Source organism: Hyperolius riggenbachi, chromosome 10 (genome assembly GCF_040937935.1).
Source record: "Hyperolius riggenbachi isolate aHypRig1 chromosome 10, aHypRig1.pri, whole genome shotgun sequence".
In the NCBI taxonomy this organism is placed as follows: domain Eukaryota; kingdom Metazoa; phylum Chordata; class Amphibia; order Anura; family Hyperoliidae; genus Hyperolius; species Hyperolius riggenbachi.
This window is the reverse complement of record NC_090655.1, coordinates 30,154,928-30,178,276: the sequence shown is the minus strand read 5'-3', so window position 1 is coordinate 30,178,276 and position 23,349 is coordinate 30,154,928. Positions and strand designations below refer to the sequence as shown.

The window sequence follows — 23,349 nt, the reverse complement described above, 5'->3', positions numbered from 1 at the left end:
ACCCAAATAACTCAATTTTAGTTTCATCAGTCCACAGCACCTTATTCCAAAACGAAGTTGGCTTGTCCAAATATGCTTTAGCATACCTCAAGCGGCTCTGTTTGTACTGTGGGCGGAGAAAAAGCTTCCTCTGCAACACTCTTGCATACAGCATCTCTTTGTGTAAAGTGCGCCAAATGATGTACAGTGACTCCATCTGCAGCAAGATGATGTTGTGGGTCTTTGGTGCTGGTCTGTGGGTTGACTGACTGTTCTCACCATTCGTTGCTTCTGTCTATCTGAGATTTTTCTTGGTCCGTCACTTCAAGCTTTAAAGGGAGTCCGAGCAGTGCAGAAACTATGGAAAGATGCATATCATTTTAAAGCTCTCTTTCTCCTCTTTCCAATGATATATAAACCACCACCCTACGTCTTTTAGTTTTCGCTATTTTCGCGATTGAAATTGCCGCGACCGCGATTTCGATCGCGAAAATAGAGAAAACTAAAAGGTGTAGGGCAACGATTTAGGTGTCGTCAGAAAGAGGAGAAAGAGAGCTTTAAAAAGATATCCATCAAGCCATAGTTATATTGTATTACACAGGACGACACTTTCCCCAGTGTCAGCAGCTCCATTATGCTGAATGCAGCTGCTGACTTTGACAAAAAGTCGCCCTGTGTAATACAATATAACTATGGCTTGATGGATATCATTTTAAAGCTCTCTTTCTCCTCTTTCTGATGACACCTACATCGTTGCCCTACGCCTTTTAGTTTTCTCTATTTTCGCGATCGAAATCGCGGTCGCTGCAATTTCAATCGCGAAAATAGCGAAAACTAAAAGGCGTAGGGTGGCGGTTTATATATCATTGGAAAGAGGAGAAAGAGAGCTTTAAAATGATGTGCATCTTTCCATAGTTTCTGCACTGCTCGGAGTCCCTTTAACTTGAACTGAGCCTGTGGTCTTCCATTTCCTCAATATGTTCCTAACTGTGGAAACAGAAAGCTGAAATCTTTGAGACAGCTTTCTGTATCCTTCCCCTAAACCATGATGGTGAACAGTCTTTGTTATCAGGTTATTTGAGAGTTGTTTTGAGACCCCCATGTTGCTACTCTTCAGAGAAAATTTAAAGAGGAGGGAAACTTACAATTGACCCCCTTAAAGTGGAATATAACCCAGAATTTCTTCTTTGCTCTAAAAGATTATTTACAGCATATGATGTACTAACACAATGGTTTTTTTTTTAGTAAAACAGCATTCAAAGGGTTACATCACAGGGCTGACTCTTTCTTCTGCAGGGAGAACCCTCAGCCGAACTTATCTTGTGTACACATTCTTTACTTGATACATTTATGTAAACATTCTCTGGCTGTGCTGGACTTCAGCTGATGAGTCCTGGGGTGAAACACAGGTCAGAAATCACTGGTGGCTGCATTCACAACAGAATTACAACAGTTATGAATAAAATGCACCAGCAGCTTTCAAAGTAAATTAACTGAACTTTTGTGAAGTTGTAATGTCTAAATGAATATTAATACTTGTGCACAAAAGCAAATATGATAATTGTATGGGTTATAAAAAGTAGGAAAACACATTTTTGTTGAACATTTTGTCAGAGTTTTAAACCGCTTTAAATATTCTTTCTCATAATTGGATTCACCTGTGTATGTAGGTCAGGGGTCACTGAGCTTACCAAGCCAAAAATCAGTTCTAAAGGTTTTGGAATAATTAAAATTTATGCACCTGCCTAATTTTATTTAAACAATTATTGCACACTTTGTAAATCCAATAAACTTAATTTCATTTCTAAAATATCACTGTGTGTGTCTCCTATATGATATATTTATCTGACATTTTTTATCGTAACAACCAACGTTTTATACAGAAAAATCATGACAATTAACAAGGTTGCCCAAACTTTTGCATCCCACTGTATGCCCCATAATCAATCCCCAACGTCACACATCCAACCGTTTTAGCACCAATCCGCACTATGCATTCAACACGCTGCAAGATCTTGCTTCAACCTGATTGATGGTCAGTGACCCTGAGATATCTCGATCCTGATTGTAGAAAAAAATGAAGCCTAAAAAACTTTTTGCGGCAAAAGTTTGCTACAGTTTAATGAGTTTTTTGGACTACATTTTAATATTTTAAACATTATTCTCTATAGAGGTTTTTTAGTATTGAACTATATTACCATTTTTTACAACCAGGACCGAGATATCTCAGGGTCACTGACCATCAATGAGGTTGAAACAAGATCTTGCAGTGTGTTTAATGCATAGTGGATTGGTGCTAAAACGATTGGATGCGTGATGTTGGGGATTGATTGTGGGGCTATTGAATGGCATTTGTATGAGTATTGTTCATTATTTTAATGTTTTATTTTATTCATTAAAGCTTTAAAGGACATCCGGCAGAAAACAGGTTCTGGGAGCAGAAAAGAGATAAAAAGGGATTCATAGATTTTAGCTCTGGCATACTTCAATGAATGTGTCATTGAGAAGAGGCCATGAAACAGTAGGAAACTTAAAAATTAGATTTAAATATAAAATAAAACTGTGGGATAGCTAAAAAAAAAGTCATTTTTAGGAGACAGAGGATAGATGCAATTGTTTATTTCAACTTTTTTTTTTTCACCTCGGAATTCCTTTAAGAAGCTGAGTGCGCAGGAGTCCCTATTTTTATTTGAAAAACACTCTTACTGAAAAGCAATGCTGAGGGCTCTTTCACATCTGAGCTGGTTTTGGACGTTTTGACGCAATGTCAATAGTTTGCGTTTTCCAAGGTAAATTGAAAGTCCATAGACTTTCATTTTACCTTTCACATCTAACGCTGCGTTTTTGTGTGTTGCATTTCGATGCTTTTAATCGTCCGACGCGTTTGCGTTACAATGTAAATCAATGTAAAACGCAAGGTCCAGGAAGAGCATATGTTTTTAAAACGTCTCAACGCACACAGTTACAGTTGAAGGTCAAAAAACAATAACTTCACCTGCATTCTCCTATGTGCTGTAACACATGAAACACGCATGCTTTTAGCTTTTCCAAACACAAGCTCTGATGTGAAAGAATCCTGAATATAATTTGGGCTTCTTAAAACAGAAGGTATTTGTGATCATTCAGCTATAAGTGAGCCACTGTGGTTTCCCATGATGCATCACTCAGAAATATGCAAATCATGCCTTGATGCTCCTGAAAGCCAGGGTACCATTCTTTTATATAAACAGTCACTGGCGAGTGTTTGCCATTCATCTTGGGAACATCTGGACAAGCCACGTCTGTTAAGTGACCCTTAAGACTTCGTGCAGCCACCGTTACAAGTATCCTGCAGTTCTGTTATGCATAGTTATGAATCACTGCTACCACAATGACTCACAGACAGACCACTGGCAGTAACGTGTCAGTACGCAGCAAACACCAATTCAGGTCATGCCTCTGTAAAAGATCTTGAAAGAAGAGAGAACTCACAGCATAAATGCTCAGAATCAGCCCTACATGGTGCCCTGACTAATTAAACCCACACAACGCACTTTTATATACACTGAGCAAAAATGTAAAAACAACACTATCGGTTTTGCTCCAATTTTGCATGAGCTGAACTCAAAGATCTGAAACATTTTCTACCTACACGAAAGACCCGTTACTCTAAAGTATTATTCACAAATTTGTCTAACCCTTTGTCAAGGTGGCCACGAACGATCCAATTGCTAGTGAAAAATCGTTCAAGCGATCAGAAATTCTGATCAGATTGGTTGTAAATAATAATGTCCGTTGATGGGCACAATCGAATACAAACAATTATGAAAATAGTCGTCCGATTGGATTTTGGTCAAACCAAAATTTGGATTTTCTTGTAGGTTGCGATCGATGGGAAGCAAAGATTAGTTCACTGATAGTGTAGTGAACGATTTTTCTTCCGATCAAAATTTCTGATGGCTCGAACAATTTTTCGATAGAAATTGGATCGTTAGTGGCCACCTTCAAGGCGCCACTAACGATTACATTTCTAGTGAAAAATCGTTCAAGAGAAAATTCTGATCTGAAGAAAAATCGTTCACTACACCATCAACGAACTAATCTTTGCTTCCTATCTATCACAACCTACAAGAAAATCCAAATTTTGATTTGACGAAAATCCAATCGGACGACTATTTTTATAATTGTTTGTAATAGATTGTACCCATCAACGGAGATTATTTACAACCAATCCGATAAGAATTTCTGATCGCTTAAATGATTTTTTGCTAGAAATTGGACAGTTAGTGGCCACCTTTAGTGAGCACTTCTCCTTTGCCGCGATAATCCATCCCACCTCACGGGTGTGGCCAATCAAGGTGCTGAATAGACAGCATGAATATTGTACAGCTGTGCCATAGACTGGCCACAGTAAAAGCTCACTCTGAAATGTGCAGTTTGATCACACAGCACAATGTCACAGATCAGGGCAGGATTTGCCAGAAGGCACTGTAGGATCGTGCCTACTAGAGATGTGGCGAACTGTTCGCCCGGCGAACATCTCTGGAGCTCTTACTACTAGTAGTAAGCCTGCGCTGCCCGGCGGAGCGCGTCCTAGATCGCGCTCCTGTTGCCGGGCGCTCTCTGCGCATGAGCGTGACGTTGTTCAGGACGTCACGCACACGCGCAGAAAGTGCCCGGCAACAGGAGCGCAATCTAGGACGCGCTCCGCCGGGCAGCGCAGGCGTACTACTCCGGGTCAGTGCGACCCGGAAGTAGTAAGAGCCCCAGGGATTTGGAGATGTTCGCCGGCGAACGGTTCGGGAACCGTTCGCCACATCTCTAGTGCCTACAGGCACCTGATGATGGAAACGCGGCTCACTCCCCACCCAGAGTGCCTTCCTCTCTCCTTCCCTATGCAGTCCTAATGAGAGTGTAAATGAGAGGTTACTCACCCTGCTCTCAGCATGAGATCTCCCTTCAGTCAGGGGTACCTCTAACTTTAATACTGAGGGTACCTCTGGCTATCTAATACTTGGGAGCACCTCTTGCTACTTAATGTAGAGGGTACTTCTGGCTACCTAAGGGACACGGGCAAGGGAAGTAAGGGAGAAGTGACAGCTAGGCCAGCCGGGACACTTGCAGTGCGGTTCGGTGAAGGCTTGTAGGTTCATGGAGAGTGAAGTCTAAGGTGACAGGACAGCTGTGCCTATAGGCTCCTGTGATGTAAATCCGGGTTTGCCACAGATGCCACAACGTTTGACGGAGCGTAGAATTGGCATGCTGACTGCAGGAATGTCTACCAGAGCTGTTGTCCGTTCATTTCTCTACCATAAGCTGTGTCCAAAGGCTTTTCAGAGAATTTGGCAGCACATCCAACCGGCCTCACAACCGCAGATCACATGTAACCACACCAGCCCAGGACCTCCACACCCAGCATGTTCACCTCCATGATTTAGACAGATTTGTGAACAATATTTGAGAGTAATGGGTCTTTTGTGTACGTGAAAATGTTTCAGACCTTTGAGTTCAGTTCATGCAAAATGAGAGCAAAACCGAGAGTGTAGCATTTATATTTTTGCTCAGTGTAGTTCCCCTGGAGACATCTATGGGCTGACTACTGATGATTATAAAAAGTTCACTATAAACTGAACTCCAGGCAGGACAAACCTATTATCAGCATTGTCGAGAGGAGTGTTTTGTGGGTGAAAAACGTCTACCGTATATACTCGAATACAAGTTGACCTCATGTATAAGTCTACTCCAATATTCAACTCTCTTAAGCTGGAATTTGTATTGACTCAAGTATAAGTCTAATCAGGCCAGAAAAGTTAGTGGCTGCTCTTGGACACAGGAAGAATTAACAGCTGCACTTGGGGCCCAGGAGGGGTTAATAACTGCACTGCATGCAGTATTGCAGCCATTAACCCCTCCTGTCCCTTAAGTGCAGCCAGTAACTCCTCCAGGCCCCCAGTGCAGCAATTATTCACTCCCCTTCCTGCAGCCCAGTATTTTTCCCTTTGCCCCTTTCCTTGTTAATTCTTGTGAGGACTTTCAGACCTGTGATTTCTTGGCATTTTCTTTATCAAGAAAGTGTCAAACATTACTCAGTGTGCACAGTATTGCCTGTGACTTGTGTATAAGTCGACCCCTATACTTTTATTTAGTGAGTTAGACCTAAATTTCTAGACTTAAACTTGAGTATACAGTATAAGGTAGAATAGATAATCATTTCATGAACGTTTTCCCAATGTTTCAACCGCTACCTGCTCCACAACCCGGACACCAACAATTCACATCTGCTAAATTTGCTACAAAGGTGTCAAATTTCCTGCCGTTTCATTGACTATCTGAATAGCCAGGCTGATACTGGGATTCTGAACATGTAGCCTGATTATCTAACTTTTTCATAACTAGAAATATGGAATTATGAAATATTTTTGTTTTTAGAGCTACAGATTAAGCTCATGGTGAACCAGAACTCCTAGGAGTGTGTAAGGGGCTACAAAGGACCAAAAAGCCCTCTTTCTAAAATATTATGCAAAACAGAAGTTTGCCTTCTTAAAGTGATCCTGAGATGAGTAATAATAAAAGATTAAAGGTGCCCATAAACTCGTCAGATTAGCAGCAGATAGATAAGAAATGCATCTGATGATCTATCTGATGTGTTTTTAGAACATTTTTTACCAGGATAGAATTCCAATAGATTTCAGTTTGAAATCTATTGAAATTCGATCTGATGGCATTTTTTTGCCATCAGATTTCCATTAGGGCCAATGCAAAATGATAAGCAATCTCATCAGATCGACCTAGATTTTCCACCCTGCAAGTTCGATGGAAATCCATCAAAATCGATCGAAATCGGCCGTCGATCGGTCGATTGGCCAACCGATTTGCAATCGATCAATCGATCGTTCGATATTGATCGATCGGTCGGCCAGAAAATCGGCTGAGTGTATGGGCCCCTTTATACGCACCTGAGGCTTCCTCCAGCCCCCTCCGCACCGATTGCTCCCACGCCATCTTCCTCCACCTCCTTGTTGTCCCGTTAGAAGCCCCAATAGCTTGGCCAATCGGGGTACACTGCGCATGCGTGACATGGCCACATGCGCCGGGAGAGCTCTGCGCCTGCTCATCTGGTGGGGCTCGGGGCACACTGCGCATGCGCTGACTGGCCAAACTTACAGGGCTGATAGCGGGAGGACGAGAAGGCGTAAGAGTGATCGGTGTGGAGGGGGCTGCATGTAACCCCAGGTACGTCTAAATCTTATTACTCATGTCTGGTACACTTTAAAACAGAAGGTATTCCTGATTATTCAGGTTGGAGTGAGCATATGATGTCTCCCACAATGCATCACTGCTAAATATGCAAATCATCCTGTTATGCAATGATGTGTCAGCGTGTTAATTGTACAGAGCCACAATAATCCAACATGCATAAAGACTGTTTCCGATTGGTTGATCCTCATCAGTGCATGGCCTCAGTGCAACTTTTAATTTTGTCTTTGTTCAGAGATAATGTAGTAGTAGCAGAAGGTCACAGAGCAACTCATGGTCTCTGGTATCCTGTTTATGACACTTGTGGGGTGTTCACGGCTGCTAGGTTGTGTGTATTAAAAGACCCATTTTTATGATAAACATAGTTAAGCTAGTATTTTGTTGAAAGCGACTCTTCTCTCTACAGGAATCTAACTACTTTGGCAGAGACCTTAGCTGAACTAAAATAAACATAAAAAAAAAGTCAGTTTAAAGCAGCGCTCTAATGTTTGGCTGTGTGGAGTGTGTGTGATTGTATGTGATTGTATGTGTGCGTGTGATTGTATGTGTGCGTGTGATTATGTTTGTGTGTGTGATTATGTTTGTGTGTGTGTGATTGTGTGTGTGTGCGTGTGATTATGTTTGTGTGTGTGATTATGTTTGTGTGTGTGTGATTGTGTGCGATTGTGTGTGTGTGTCTGTGTGGTTGTGTGTGTGTATGCTTCCCTGTAGAAGTGTGTGTGGTACCAATGGAGTCCGAGGACCTTCCAAAGGAGACAAAAAACAAGACAGGGACACCAGAAGCCCCTGATAGTGAAGCACGTTGAGGGTATGGGACACTCAACAACAGTATGTGAAGAATAGTGACAAGAATAGGTTGCAAGACCGGCAACAACAGTGTGACGGCTGATGAGGAAAGCTCGTCCTCACTCGGGTTCTTTAGTCTTCGTCAATGTAGGTCGCTCTCCAGGAAAAGAAAAAGGGGTTTAAGGGTTCCAAGGAACCAACATACACGGCCAACACCCCGAGCGGAGGGGGCTGGTATGGGATATTACTGGGAGGGAGGAAGCGCTCCAAGATGTGATGTGTGGAATGGATAATGTAAACTGGATAAAACATACATAAATAGGCTTACCTCTAAAAGAAGGAGGTAGCCCAAAAACAATAATAACATTTTAATAGAAACCAGACATTTGAATGATAAGGCATTTCGTGGATCGCAGTCCGCTTCCTCAGATCCAATAAAAAAAAAAGTGTCTCAATAGTAGTGATTTGCAAGCAGGGAGCGCCTCTATCCTATATAGGGAGCGCCTCTACATTAGAGGCGCTCCCTGCTTGCAAATCGCTACTATTGAGACATTTTTTTGTTATTGGATCTGAGGAAGCGGACTGTAATCCGTGAAATGCCTTATCATTCAAGTGTCTGGTTTCTATAAAAAATGTATTACTGTTTTTGGGCTACCACCTCTTTTTAATAGAGGTAAGCCTATTTATGTATGTTTTATCCAGCTTACACTATCCATTGCTCCCAAGTAGGTACACCCCTGCCACCATTACTACATCACAAGCAGGAAGCAAAAGTGGACAATCAGCCTTTTTCAAAACAATACGGGGACTCAAAGCCATTAAATAATGGTACTCGTGGGTTACAGGATCTTAGCTGCTGCTGGGTCACAATGGCTCTAAATATACGGTGTGATCCTTTGGTGGCGTCCGAGGCTCTCAGTATCTAGTGAGTTGACCAATACTGCTCTAAAATAAACAAAAGAACAATAACAACAACAGATCATGGTGAAGTCATATGACCTTCTGTACAGTGAGCACACGATCGCTACATGCAGAGCTGTCTTCCTCCCACATCTGCTGTGTGGCAGGAAGTTATTGCACAATCCGTACTGTCAACTCAATCAGGCTTTGCTCCATTCAGTGTCCTACAATTGACACATCTAGAGGAATGGTTGCTGTCATAACTACAAATCATGGGCTCCCAGCAAAACTTTGATGGGCTCTCCCAGTGTTCACACCCTTTCCCTTGCCCTGCCCTGGTGACCCCCAAAGCCTGAAGACCCATCTCACAAGGGTTATAAAACAAGTGTGACCATCATGATTTTCACTGATGACAAATGTCGCCACAAAAACACCTGATCGGAAGGATCCCTATATTGGAGGGAGAGAGGTAGTAGTTGGCGCCTCATACAGCCCTGGGAGTATTTGGTCACCCCATACAGCCGATTGGTCGAATGCTGCTCTCTGCCACCGCAGGAGGCTTTGGAAGTCTTCGGGAGCCCGAGTTCCCCCTGAAGACAGGTCGCTCCGTACTGCGCATGCACAAGCATACTGTCTCGCGCACTCACGCAGGTACAACAGAGCCGCCTGTCTTTGTGAGCTCTCAGCTCCTGAAGAATTCCAAAGCCTCCCGTAGCAGGAGATTCAAACGGGTAACCAGCGTTTAAACGAGGGGACCGTGAGAGGAATGGGAAGGCTCTACAGGACCCAGAGCCCTCCCTCTCCTTAACCTCCTGAGCGTTACGCCGCTCAGGAGGTTTTGCAGATAGAGCCCCCAGGAAGATTGTAATAGATTTAATGCCCCCACAAGCTTCAGCTAGCACTAGGCTAGCTAGTATAAGTAGCCGCCAACCCTCCGATTTTTTTCCGATCCCTCCCCATTATACTTTACTCAGCCTCTATCCAGCGATCGCCGCAGCCTCCCCGCACAGCTCCGGTCTTCTCGATGGGGAGGATCGTACATGATGTCATGACATCACCGACGTCATAACGTCATGCGCAGACCCGATCCTCCCCATAGAGACTGGAGCAGTGCGGGGAGGCTGCGCCGATCGCTGGACCCAGGTGGGGTAATGTATCAAGTGGCTGTATCGGGGGATCGGCGGTGATCGGAGGGTGCCGGCTACTTATATTAGCTAGCCTAGTGCTAGCTAAAGCTTGTGGGGGCATTAAATCTATTAGAATCTTCCTGGGGGACTTGTAATTCTAGCGAGAGGTATGCCCGACACAGTGACGGGCATATGGCTCAGGAGGTTAAGTGAGTATCTGTTTGTTCTTCTTTGGCTTCCCATTAGCTTTAATGATTACCACTATTCAAAGCATATATACAAGTGACCATTACCAGCATAGCACCACTAAAGAGCTAATAATGCAATTGAGGTCCCCCCCCCCCCCAAGGGCCCTGGTGCGGTTGCAACCTCTGCATCCCCTATTGCTAGACCACTGGTTGATCTCTCTCTCTTCTGAAACATTTCCTGAATCCCTGGAGCTGCTGCAACAGAGGATGGCTGCAGGTTACAGCAGGTTCTCTTATTAGCCCCCCTTCTCCTCCCCTCCCTGCACTGTACATACACCCAGCCAGCCTGACTTGTGAAGTGCCTCCTGGATGAAGGATTACCCTGGACAGACACTGATGGGTGATGTCAGCGTTGTGTGTGTGCGGAACAGATCTGGTCCTGTCTGCCAGGCCAGGCACTAACGGCTGGATGCCAACGCTATGCGTGTGCCGGGGACAGGTCTGGTCGTGTCTCCTCATTACACGTCACCTGCAAGTCACAGCTGGAAGCAGCAATGTGAGGAGGAGGAGGACGTATCGCAATCTACTCCAGAACTTCCCTTTTTACCATTCAACAAAGTTCCTCTTATGCAATCTGTGCTTCCCTTGTAATGAGCAGCCCCCATTCACTGAGACAAGTACAGGGGCCACTGTGGGCAGCGCAGCGGAATAGTGACTAGCACACCTGCCTATCAGCACAAGGGTTCCAGGTGCACAACCCATCCAGGAGAATATCTGCATGGGATTTAGCTAGGGTGTATGGTAAGGATTGTAAACCCCAGCAATGTGCAGACTACATGCAAGGAGATCAATACCCCAGTAATGTGCAGACTACATGCAAGGAGACAAGTACCCCAGCAATGTGCAGACTACATGCAAGGAGACAAGTACCCCAGTAATGTGCAGACTACATGCAAGGAGATCAGTACCCCAGTAATGTGCAGACTACATGCAAGAAGATCAGTACCCCAGTAATGTGCAGTCTACATGCAAGGAGATCAGTACCCCAGCAATGTGCAGACTACATGCAAGGAGACAAGTACCCCAGTAATGTGCAGACTACATGCAAGGAGACAAGTACCCCAGTAATATGCAGACTACATGCAAGGAGACAAGTACCCCAGTAATGTGCAGACTACATGCAAGGAGACAAGTACCCCAGTAATATGCAGACTACATGCAAGGAGACAAGTACCCCAGTAATATGCAGACTACATGTAATGAGACAAGTACCCCAGTAATGTGCAGACTACATGCAAGGAGATCAGTACCCCTGTAATGTGCAGACTACATGCAAGGAGATCAGTACCCCTGTAATGTGCAGACTACATGCAAGGAGACAAGTACCCCAGTATTGTGCAGACTACATGCAAGGAGGTCAGTACCCCAGTAATATGCAGACTACATGTAATGAGACAAGTACCCCAGTAATGTGCAGACTACATGCAAGGAGATCAGTACCCCTGTAATGTGCAGACTACATGCAAGGAGATCAGTACCCCTGTAATGTGCAGACTACATGCAAGGAGACAAGTACCCCAGTAATGTGCAGACTACATGCAATGAGACAAGTACCCCAGTAATATGCAGACTACATGTAATGAGACAAGTACCCCAGTAATGTGCAGACTACATGCAAGGAGATCAGTACCCCTGTAATGTGCAGACTACATGCAAGGAGATCAGTACCCCTGTAATGTGCAGACTACATGCAAGGAGACAAGTACCCCAGTAATGTGCAGACTACATGCAATGAGACAAGTACCCCAGTAATGTGCAGACTACATGTAATGAGACAAGTACCCCAGCAATGTGCAGACTACATGCAAGGAGACAAGTACCCCAGTAATATGCAGACTACATGCAAGGAGACAAGTACCCCAGTAATGTGCAGACTACATGCAAGGAGACAAGTACCCCAGTAATGTGCAGACTACATGCAAGGAGACAAGTACCACAGTAATGTGCAGACTACATGCAATGAGACAAGTACCCCAGTAATATGCAGACTACATGTAATAAGACAAGTACCCCAGTAATGTGCAGACTACATGCAATGAGACAAGTACCCCAGTAATATGCAGACTACATGTAATAAGACAAGTACCCCAGTAATATGCAGACTACATGCAAGGAGACAAGTACCCCAGTAAATTAATGTGCAGAGTTGCAGACTACATGCAAGGAGAAAAGAACCCCAATAATATGCAGACTACATGCAAGGAGACAAGTACCCCAGTAATATGCAGACTACATGCAATGAGACAAGTACCCCAGTAATATGCAGACTACATGCAAGGAGACAAGTACCCCAGTAATATGCAGACTACATGTAATGAGACACGTACCCCAGCAATGGGCAAACTACATGCAAGGAGACAAGTACCCCAGTAATGTGCAGACTACATGCAATGAGACAAGCACCCCAGTAATGTGCAGACTACATGCAAGGAGACAAGTACCCCAGTAATGTGCAGACTACATGCAAGGAGACAAGTACCCCAGTAATATGCAGACTACATGCAAGGAGACAAGTACCCCAGTAATATGCAGACTACATGCAAGGAGACAAGTACCCCAGTAATATGCAGACTACATGCAAGGAGACAAGTTCACCAGTAATATGCATACTACATGCAAGGACAAGTACCCCAGTAATATGCAGACTACATGCAAGGACAAGTACCCCAGTAATATGCAGACTACATGCAATGAGACAAGTACCCCAGTAATATGCAGACTACATGCAAGGAGACAAGTACCCCAGTAATGTGCAGACTATATGGAATGAGACAAGTACTCCAGAGATATGCAGACTGCATATTACTGGGGTACTTGTCTCCTTGCATGTAGTCTGCATATCTCTGGAGTACTTGTCTCATTGCATGTAGACTGCTCATCACTGGAGTACTTGTCTCATTCCATATAGTCTGCACATTACTGGGGTACTTGTCTCCTTGCATGTAGTCTGCATATTACTGGGGTACTTGTCTCATTGCATGTAGTCTGCATATTACTGGGGTACTTGTCCTTGCATGTAGTCTGCATATTACTGAGGTACTTGTCCTTGCATGTAGTATGCATATTACTGGTGAACTTGTCTCCTTGCATGTAGTCTGCATATTACTGGGGTACTTGTCTCCTTGCATGTAGTCTGCATGGAAGGAGACAAGTACTCCAGTAATGTAAAGACTACATGCAAAGAGACAAGTACCCCAGTAATGTGCAGATTACATGCAAGGAGACAAGTACCCCAGTAATGTGCAGACTACATGCAAGGAGACAAGTACCCCAGTAATGTGCAGACTACATGCAAGGAGACAAGTACCCCAGTAATATGCAGACTACATGCAAGGAAATCAGTACCCCAGTAATATGCAGACTACATGCAAGGAGACAAGTACCCCAGTAATATTCAGACTACATGCATGGAGACAAGTACCCCAGTAATATGCAGACTACATGCAAGGAAATCAGTACCCCAGTAATATGCAGACTACATGCAAGGAGACAAGTACCCCAGTAATATTCAGACTACATGCATGGAGACAAGTACCCAAGTAATATGCAGACTACATGCAAGGAGACAAGTACTCCAGAGATATGCAGACTACATGGAGACAAGTACTCCAGTGATATGCAAATTACATGCAATGACACAAAGTACTCCAGTGATGAGCAGACTACATGCAATGAGACAAGTACCCCAGTAATATGCAGTCTACATGCAATGAGACAAGTACCCCAGTATTGTGCAGACTACATGCAAGGAGACAAGTACCCCAGTATTGTGCAGACTACATGCAAGGAGACAAGTACCCCAGTAATGTGCAGACTACATGCATGGAGACAAGTACCCCAGTAATGTGCAGACTACATGCAAGGAGACAGGTACCCCAGTAATGTGCAGACTACATGCAAGGAGACAAGTACCCCAGTAATGTGCAGTCTACATGCAATGAGACAAGTACCCCAGTAATGTGCAGACTACATGCAATGAGACAAGTACCCCAGTAATGTGCAGTCTACATGCAATGAGACAAGTACCCCAGTAATGTGCAGACTACATGCAAGGAGACAAGTACCCCAGTAATGTGCAGACTATATGGAATGAGACAAGTACTCCAGTGATGAGCAGTCTACATGCAATGAGACAAGTACTCCAGAGATATGCAGACTACATGCAAGGAGACCAGTACCCCAGTAATATGCAGACTGCATGCAAGGAGACAGGTACCCCAGTAATGTGCAGACTACATGCAAGGAGACAAGTACCCCAGTAATGTGCAGTCTACATGCAATGAGACAAGTACCCCAGTAATGTGCAGACTACATGCAATGAGACAAGTACCCCAGTAATGTGCAGTCTACATGCAATGAGACAAGTACCCCAGTAATGTGCAGACTACATGCAAGGAGACAAGTACCCCAGTAATGTGCAGACTATATGGAATGAGACAAGTACTCCAGTGATGAGCAGTCTACATGCAATGAGACAAGTACTCCAGAGATATGCAGACTACATGCAAGGAGACCAGTACCCCAGTAATATGCAGACTGCATGGAAGGAGACAAGTACTCCAGTAATGTAAAAGACTACATGCAAAGAGACAAGTACTCCAGTAATGTGCAGATTACATGCAAGGAGACAAGTACCCCAGTAATGTGCAGACTACATGCAAGGAGACAAGTACCCCAGTAATGTGCAGACTACATGCAAGGAGACAAGTACCCCAGTAATATGCAGACTACATGCAAGGAAATCAGTACCCCAGTAATATGCAGACTACATGCAAGGAGACAAGTACCCCAGTAATATGCAGACTACATGCAAGGAAATCAGTACCCCAGTAATATGCAGACTACATGCAAGGAGACAAGTACCCCAGTAATATTCAGACTACATGCATGGAGACAAGTACCCAAGTAATATGCAGACTACATGCAAGGAGACAAGTACTCCAGAGATATGCAGACTACATGGAGACAAGTACTCCAGTGATATGCAGATTACATGCAATGACACAAAGTACTCCAGTGATGAGCAGACTACATGCAATGAGACAAGTACCCCAGTAATGTGCAGTCTACATGCAATGAGACAAGTACCCCAGTATTGTGCAGACTACATGCAAGGAGACAAGTACCCCAGTAATGTGCAGACTACATGCAAGGAGACAAGTACCATAGTAATGTGCAGACTACATGCATGGAGACAAGTACCCCAGTAATGTGCAGACTACATGCAAGGAGACAGGTACCCCAGTAATGTGCAGACTACATGCAAGGAGACAAGTACCCCAGCAATGTGCAGTCTACATGCAATGAGACAAGTACCCCAGTAATGTGCAGACTACATGCAATGAGACAAGTACCCCAGTAATGTGCAGTCTACATGCAATGAGACAAGTACCCCAGTAATGTGCAGACTACATGCAATGAGACAAGTACTCCAGTATTGTGCAGACTACATGCAATGAGACAAGTACCCCAGTATTGTGCAGACTACATGCAATGAGACAAGTACCCCAGTAATGTGCAGTGAGTCTACATGCAATGAGACAAGTACCCCAGTAATGTGCAGACTACATGCAATGAGACAAGCACCCCAGTAATGTGCAGACTACATGCAATGAGACAAGTACCCCAGTAATGTGCAGACTACATGCAATGAGACAAGTACCCCAGTAATGTGCAGACTACATGCAATGAGACAAGTACCAGAGTAATATGCAGACTACATGTAAGGAGACAGGTACCCCAGTAATGTGCAGACTACATGCAATGAAACAAGTACCCCAGTAATGTGCAGACTACATGCAATGAGACAAGTACCCCTATAGCCATTGCTATAGCTGTAATGTGCAGACTGCATGCAAGGAGACAAGTACCCCAGTAATGTGCAGATCCCCATTCATTGAAACAATCCCACTGTCATGAGAAGACCCCTTGCAATGAAACAGGTATCCCAGTGACATGCAGGCACGTACATGCAAAAATGGCGCTGGGATGTGGATGGTTGGGGAAATTCCCCCACCAAAAGTGAGATGCAATATCCAACTCTCTTTGAGATCAGTCATTCTCCATATCATCATACAAATAACCGTTGGATCATGGGACACCATTCCAACGGCTTAATTGTAGCAATTTAGATCCCAATTCATGTAACATTATATGCTTCCCCTATAAGGGGTATGTAACTCTATGCAAGTTGTTTTTCATGTGAAATGTTGGATTTGCTTGTATTGACACTTATTTGGAAAAATAAAAATTTTAAATAAAAAAAAAAAAAAAAATGGCACTGGGAAATTTGGGCACAGGGTGAATCCAAAAAATGTCTCACCCTGCTCCTGCAAAAGTCCTGGTGGCGTTAATTACTATCCCCCCTCCAGGTCGCCGTGGACTCTGGGGAAATAAGTAATTGGGCTGCCAGCCATTGCTAGTGGGCAAATTACACTGTTTTTCAATTAATTTGGGATCTGTCTTTCGGTGGCGCCCAAACTACTGTCTGAGCGCTGCTATAGCTGTAATTAACTTTACAGCCTTCGGCGGCGCATTGTGCATCCAAATTTCCCTGCGCTGTTTTGCGCTGTTTCGATGCAGGCTATATGCAAAGAGACAAGTACCCCAGTATTATGCAGACTACATACAAGTAGACAAGTACACCAGTAACGTTCTGTCCCCATGGAATAAGACAAGTACTCCAGTGATGAGCAGACTCCATGCACTGAAACAATTCCCCAGTAATGTGCAGATTCCATGCAATCAGACAATTATCCCTAATGTGCAGACTCCATGTATTGAGACAAGTGCCCCAGTAATGTGCAGACTCGAGTGCATGGAGACGTAGATCGTAGTTATGGGCAGGCAGACCCCAGGCACTTTGAAAATTATCCCAGTTATAAGCAGACAATGGAAAATGCTTTAAAACTGCTGTTAGCAGATGACAAAAGGGTAAGTATGATGCACGCAGTGCACTGAGACATCTACCCCAGGAATGAATGGACAACGATACTGAGACATGCAGCCCATCAAACACTGTAACAGTAGGCAGACTTTTATAATGAGGCATGTGAATTAGGTTTCTGCTTGTTGGCTGGTGGTGATAACAAGATAAATAATCATGAGAAAAAAAATGCATCCCCTCTTTCTCTAAGGTTTTGAATCTCAGGACATAACAAAACAAATCACCAGGTCTTTAGCAGGACCTAAAATTTGATAAATAAAACTTGCCATAAAAGTCAAGGATAAATAAAACTTCAGATGTACAAATGCATGTCATTCTTCAACTCATAATGAAGAAGTAGTGTGTGGTTTTGAGCATTTAGGTGTGTGTTAACAAAATGCTAAGGGGGAAAGACATCAATAATGATCTTAAACAAGCAATTGTTGCTGCCCACCAGTCTAAAGGTGCGTACACACATGTGACTATAGTCGTTTGAAACGATCGTTCCCGATCGTTTCAAACGACGATCGTTTAAAAAAAAGCAACCAACGATCATTAAGTCTAACGACGGACGAGCTAGATCGTTAAAAACGAACGATCTAGCTTGGCGGATTTTTACCAACGACGATCGTTTGCAAAAGTAGTACAACGTTGGAAACGGTCGTACCAGGCTTGACATGCGCATTTCGCTATTTCTCCATGAAACTTCTCATTTTTATGTGCAAGCGCAATAGTTGCTTTATGTGATGTAACGTTCGTTCTAACGATCAGATCGTTACACACATTTTAAGGCCTCTTGCACACTGCAAGCAAGTCAGATTCAGATTCCGCTTTTTAATCAGTTTTTACCTCCGATTCAGATTTAGATTTGCAGTGTGCAAGGAGCAAACTGCAAATCTGAATCTGAATCGGAAGTAAAAACAGATTAAAAAGCGGAATCTGAATCTGAATTGCTTGCAGTGTGCAAGAGGCCTTAAACTAACTTTACTTAGGTCGTTCTTTCATCAATTAACAGTTTGTTGGTCGTTCTCAACGAACGATCGTTGTCGCATGTGTGTACGTAGCATAAGGCCTCTTTTCCACAGACTGTTGAACTGTGCACTCAGCAAGCAGTTACCAGGCAGCAGTGAGCAGTTACCAGGCAGCAGTGAGCAGATACCAGACAACAACAAGCAGTTACCAGGCATCAGTGAACACTTGTGAGAGTTGGAGGGGCATTTCACTGCCCATAAACAGTCCATGGAAAAGAGGCCTAAGTAAGGTTGTATAGCCATTTCCAAACAATCTAAAGTCAATAATTTCAGTAAGAATAAGTATTCACAAATGGAAAACATTCAGGACAACTGCTAATCTTCCCAGGAGAGGACGTGCCAGTGAAGTCACCCCAAGGACAGACCATAAAATGCTCAGAAAAATAAAAAAAAACCCCAAAGAACCAAAGACTCTACAGACCTTAGTTAACATATTAATGTTCAAGGGACCACAATTAGAAAAACAATGAACAAGTATGGTTGGTTTGGAAGGGTTGCCAAGAGAAAGTTCCTTCTCTCCAAAAAAGAACATCGCAGCTTACGTCCGCAAAGTTACCTCCAAACAAGCCGCAAGACTTCTAGTACAATGTCCCTTTGACAGATGAAACCAAGTGGGGATGTTTGGCCAATATGCACAGCACTAAAACCAAACAACATACTGGCACACTTCATACAAACACTTCATACAACTGTAAAGCATGGTGGTGTAGGGGTGATGATTTGGGCTTGTCTTACAGCCAAGGGACCTGGTTACCATACAGTCACTGAACCTAAAATTCTTTTGTTTACTAAAGTATTTCTAAAGTCAAACATTCAAGGTGTTGCAATGGCCTAGTGAAAGTCCAGACCTCACCCCAATCGAACTGCTAAGGTGAGACCTTAAGGAAGCTGCCCACAAACTTCAATGAACTGAGGTAACGTTGTGAAGATGCGTGGAGAAAAAAATTCCTCCACAATGACGTGGGAGACTGATAAAGTCATCCAGAAAATGATTACTTCAAGATATTATGCTAAAAAAGGTTCCACAAGTGAAGGAATCCTGGAGCATACTTAGTTTTGCACACATGGCTTCTCCTCCTTGACTTAATTTTTCGCTGAATAAATAAAGAAACAGTGGAATCTAAACCTGAGGTTAGATTTAAATAATTTTAGAACCTTCTAAGGACCAACTGATTTTTCAGTGTAAAACTTTACAAATTAAAATTGTGCACTTTTTTTCTTATGACTATATGCAAGCAAACAAAACTCCAGAGACAAAAATAAAACAGCACAGGGCATAGCTACGGAGCTTTGGGCCCCAGTGCAAGTTTTTCATCCCCTCCCCCCCCCCAACAAAACAAAACAAAAAAACATTCTATACATTCACAGTATGAGTGGTGTAAGCAGAGGAGGGGGACAGTTTGTTGATGATTACCACAATTCAAAGCATAGGTAAAAGTGATCATTACCAGCATAGCACCATTGATGGGAGAGGAAGGGCCCCTAGTTGGCCCCTCTGGTCCAAGGGCCCCGGTGTGGTTGCATCTGCATCCCCTATTGCTATGCTACTGGCACCATCAGAGTTCAGTTCAAAACACTAAAGTGTCCCTTCAAACTTTCTGCTGTACTGTGCTAATCAGGAAAATCTCAGGGCGAGGGGGCCCAGAATGCAAGGACTACAGGATGGGCGTTTCTTACCTGATGGTGGTCTCTTTCTGCTGATTCGGGTGACCGCCCGCGTGAACATCTTCTGCAGCACTTGAGTCACTTCAGGTTTCTTCCTCTCATTTGCAGCTGTGCAGCCCAGCAGCAGGGTCTCCCTCCTCCCTCCCCAACCACACGCCCTCCCATCCTACCAGCACTAGGCTGTCAGACTTCGCTCTGTGTGACTTTCTGTGGCTTTCAGCACTTTCTGTCGCACATTACTCTGCCGCTCTGGCAGTCTCTTAATGCTCTGCGTGTCTCTATGCTGTCATTTGGATTAACTGACTCTACAGTAAGATACAGTTTAATTGAAAAAGTTTAAGTTACACTTTAGTTGGAGAAAAAAGTTTGCTCACAGAGTTCAGCAAGTATGAATGAGAATATTGAACCCATCCATCAAATAAGGGCGCCAGGAAAAAAAGGGCGCGGGGTACCGCTGAAATTTTAAAATATTGTCTATGAGAATTCTTTTTTTTTTTTATCGTGTCTTCATGTTTATCTAAGATAGAATAATAAATATGTTAAAATAACGTTATTAAAAAGGGCAAAATATCGTCTGTAACAAAGAAAATGAAGATATATTTACAGTCCTAATGAGAGCATAGTAAAACATTGGTAAATATTACTGATATTATACTACAACTAAACCTAATCCTACACTCACACAGAACCCTCCCCTGGTGGTGCCTAGCTACTGTAACCCTAAGAACCCCCCGGTGGTGTCTGATCCTAAGACCCCCTCTGGTGGTGCCTAACCCTAAGACACCCTCCTGGTGGTGCCTAACCCTAAAACCCCCCTTCCTGACGCCTAAGCCTAAAACCCCCCTTCCTGACGTCTAACCCTGAAACCCCCCTTCCTGACGTCTAACCCTGAAACCCCCCTTCCTGACGTCTAACCCTGAAACCCCCCTTCCTGACGTCTAGCCCTGATACCCCCTATCTCCACTGCAAATAACGTTAATATAAAAAGTGATACATTTCTAAGATATAAATGATAATTTACGAACATTATAATTGTGAAAACGAATTTGAAAATGATAGTTATCAAAACACAAATTTTCAAAAGTAAAAATTTCAGTTGGACAGGCCCAGAACCCACTTTTTATCGGGCGCCCAATAGCGGATATTTTTCATTAGCGAATTTGGGGTGCGCAAATAGTCCATTATCCACAGGCGCCCAAATTTCCTGATTCTGGATTGACTACCACCCTTGTCAGAGTTTTTTTCTGTGATTCTGGGTTTCGCGTTTTCATTTTCCCACGTTTTCCGCATTTGTTCGGTGTTTTTTTGAATGCATTGTAATTGCGAACGTGTGCATCATGTGGAAAAAAGCAGAAAGATGTCCGATTTAAAAATCGCAGGGAAAAACGTGAATGACGTGTGATTTCCGAGTGGGCCATTGAGTACGATGACCAGTGTGGCACTGTATGTTTTGCAACCTTCAGCAAAAGGCGCACAAATCAGATAAGCGTGCTCCCTGCCTTACTGTGACTAGTGTTGGGCGAACACCTGGATGTTCGGGTTCGGGAAAGTTCGCCGAACATGGCCGCGATGTTCGGCATGTTCGGGCCGAACTCCCCGAACATCCCGCTTTTGGGGGCCCTATGGGGTCGCAGGCTTAAGGGGGGAGCATGCCCCGATCGCGGGGGGGGGGGGGGGGGGGGGGAAATTCCCCCCACCCCCTCCGCTAGCGCTCCCCCCTCTGCCCGCTTCCCCATACAAAAGTTTCAGGAAGTACCGGTCCGGTGGTAGTGGGTGGCTGGCAGTGGGCGGCACTGTGAAGTGAGTGACTGAGGAGGAGTCCGGAGAGTGACGCGTTGAGGGAGGCCGGGCAGCGGGCGGTTCAGCAGTAGTACCGTACTACTGCTGAACCGCCCGCTGCCCGGCCTCCCTCAACGCGTCACTCTCCGGACTCCTCCTCCTCAGTCACTCACTTCACAGTGCCGCCCACTGCCAGCCACCCACTACCACCGGACCGGTACTTCCTGAAACTTTTGTATGGGGAAGCGGGCAGAGGGGGGAGCGCTAGCGGAGGGGGTGGGGGGAATTTCCGACCCCCCCCCCGCGATCGGGGCATGCTCCCCCCTTATGCCTGCGACCCCATAGGGGGGCAGTATTCGGCCGAACAGGGCCCTGTTCGGCCAAACAGGGGCCCTGTTCGGCGGCCAATTAGTAGTTCGGGGCGAACCCGAACTTAAAAGGCCGAACACCATCAGGTGTTCGGCCGAACTCGAACATCACCCGAACACTAACTGTGACGTGCAGTTCACACAGACATTTAGAGCAAACTCCTGGAAAAGCGCATACAGCAAAGACCCCATTATCCGAAACTCAGGCCACCAGATGTCTCAACTTACTGGCATGACTGAGGGGATAACTGGGTCTAAATCTTGGGGGTTTTGCATGGATTAAAATACTTACCGAGCCTTTAGTGACGTCTAGTAACCTTCTTGTAGCTCCTGGCATCTGTGCACAACTCCTGGGGTGTTGCGTGTCCTGGTTAGAGATGGCTTAAACCTCCAATTTTCGGTTTGCGAAAGGCCGCAAAAAGTTTGGTTCATGCGAACTTCCGCGAACTGCAATAGACTTCAATGGGGAGGCGAACTTCGTAAATTAGAAACATTTATGCTGGCTACAAAAGTTATGGAAAAGATGTTTCAAGGGGTCTAACATCTGAGTTTTTGCATGGCGGAGTGGGATACATGCCAAAAGTCCCGGGGAAAAATCTGGATTTGACGCAAAGTAGCGTTTTAAGGGCAGAAATCACATTGAATGCTAAATTGCAGGCCTAAAGTGCTTTAAAACATATTGCATGTGTATACATCAATCAGGGAGTGTAATTAGAGTACTGCTTCACACTGACAGACCAAACTCACTGTGTAACGCACCACAAACAGCTGTTTGTGTAGTGACGGCCGTGCTGGACTGATGCGCACCATGGCGAGAGTGCAGGCCATGGCGGTTTTTAAGCCCATATGGTCGCCGGGCTGTGTTAGCTGAATGGCAGTGAATGTCCAGCTGATCGAATTTGGTCTGTCCACAATGAAGCAACGACCTTATTATCTTGGGTGTGCCCCCCCTCCCGAGACACTAATATAGCCGTCTGTCATTGCTTCATTATGATACGCATGCCCCTTCACCACGGCAAGGTAATGATCACGAAGGGGAATTGACACATGTACTGTACATACCTTTTGTGCTGTTGTTGCAGCTGCAGTGCAGCCAGAAAAATTAGGGAGGCATGTACACGCACCAGAAAAATTATTATAACAGCGGCCTTAAAAATTCAGGAATCCGCCTGGAGTCCTGGACCCTGTTGGTAGTGGCGGAGAAGGCAGTCAAGCGGCCTGCAGGTAGAGATGCTGTGTGGGGACCGACTTAGTCATGGGGCAGGCAGTCACACTGCTTGCAGGCAAAGATGCTGTGTGCGGGGA

The 23,349-nt window shown here is 44.5% G+C and overlaps 1 protein-coding gene across 1 annotated transcript in view; it reads right to left on the bottom strand.

Annotated features, from left to right (window-relative positions):
- The window catches only part of RGS10 (regulator of G protein signaling 10), a 44,445-nt gene extending 24,454 nt beyond the window's left edge, over window positions 1–19,991 (bottom strand). The window contains exon 1 of the mRNA XM_068255307.1: window positions 19,910–19,991. Coding sequence (XP_068111408.1) covers window positions 19,910–19,958 — 49 coding nt within the window. The 5' untranslated portion in view covers window positions 19,959–19,991. The remainder of the gene's footprint in view (window positions 1–19,909) is intronic.
- Between the last annotated feature and the right edge of the window lie 3,358 nt (window positions 19,992–23,349).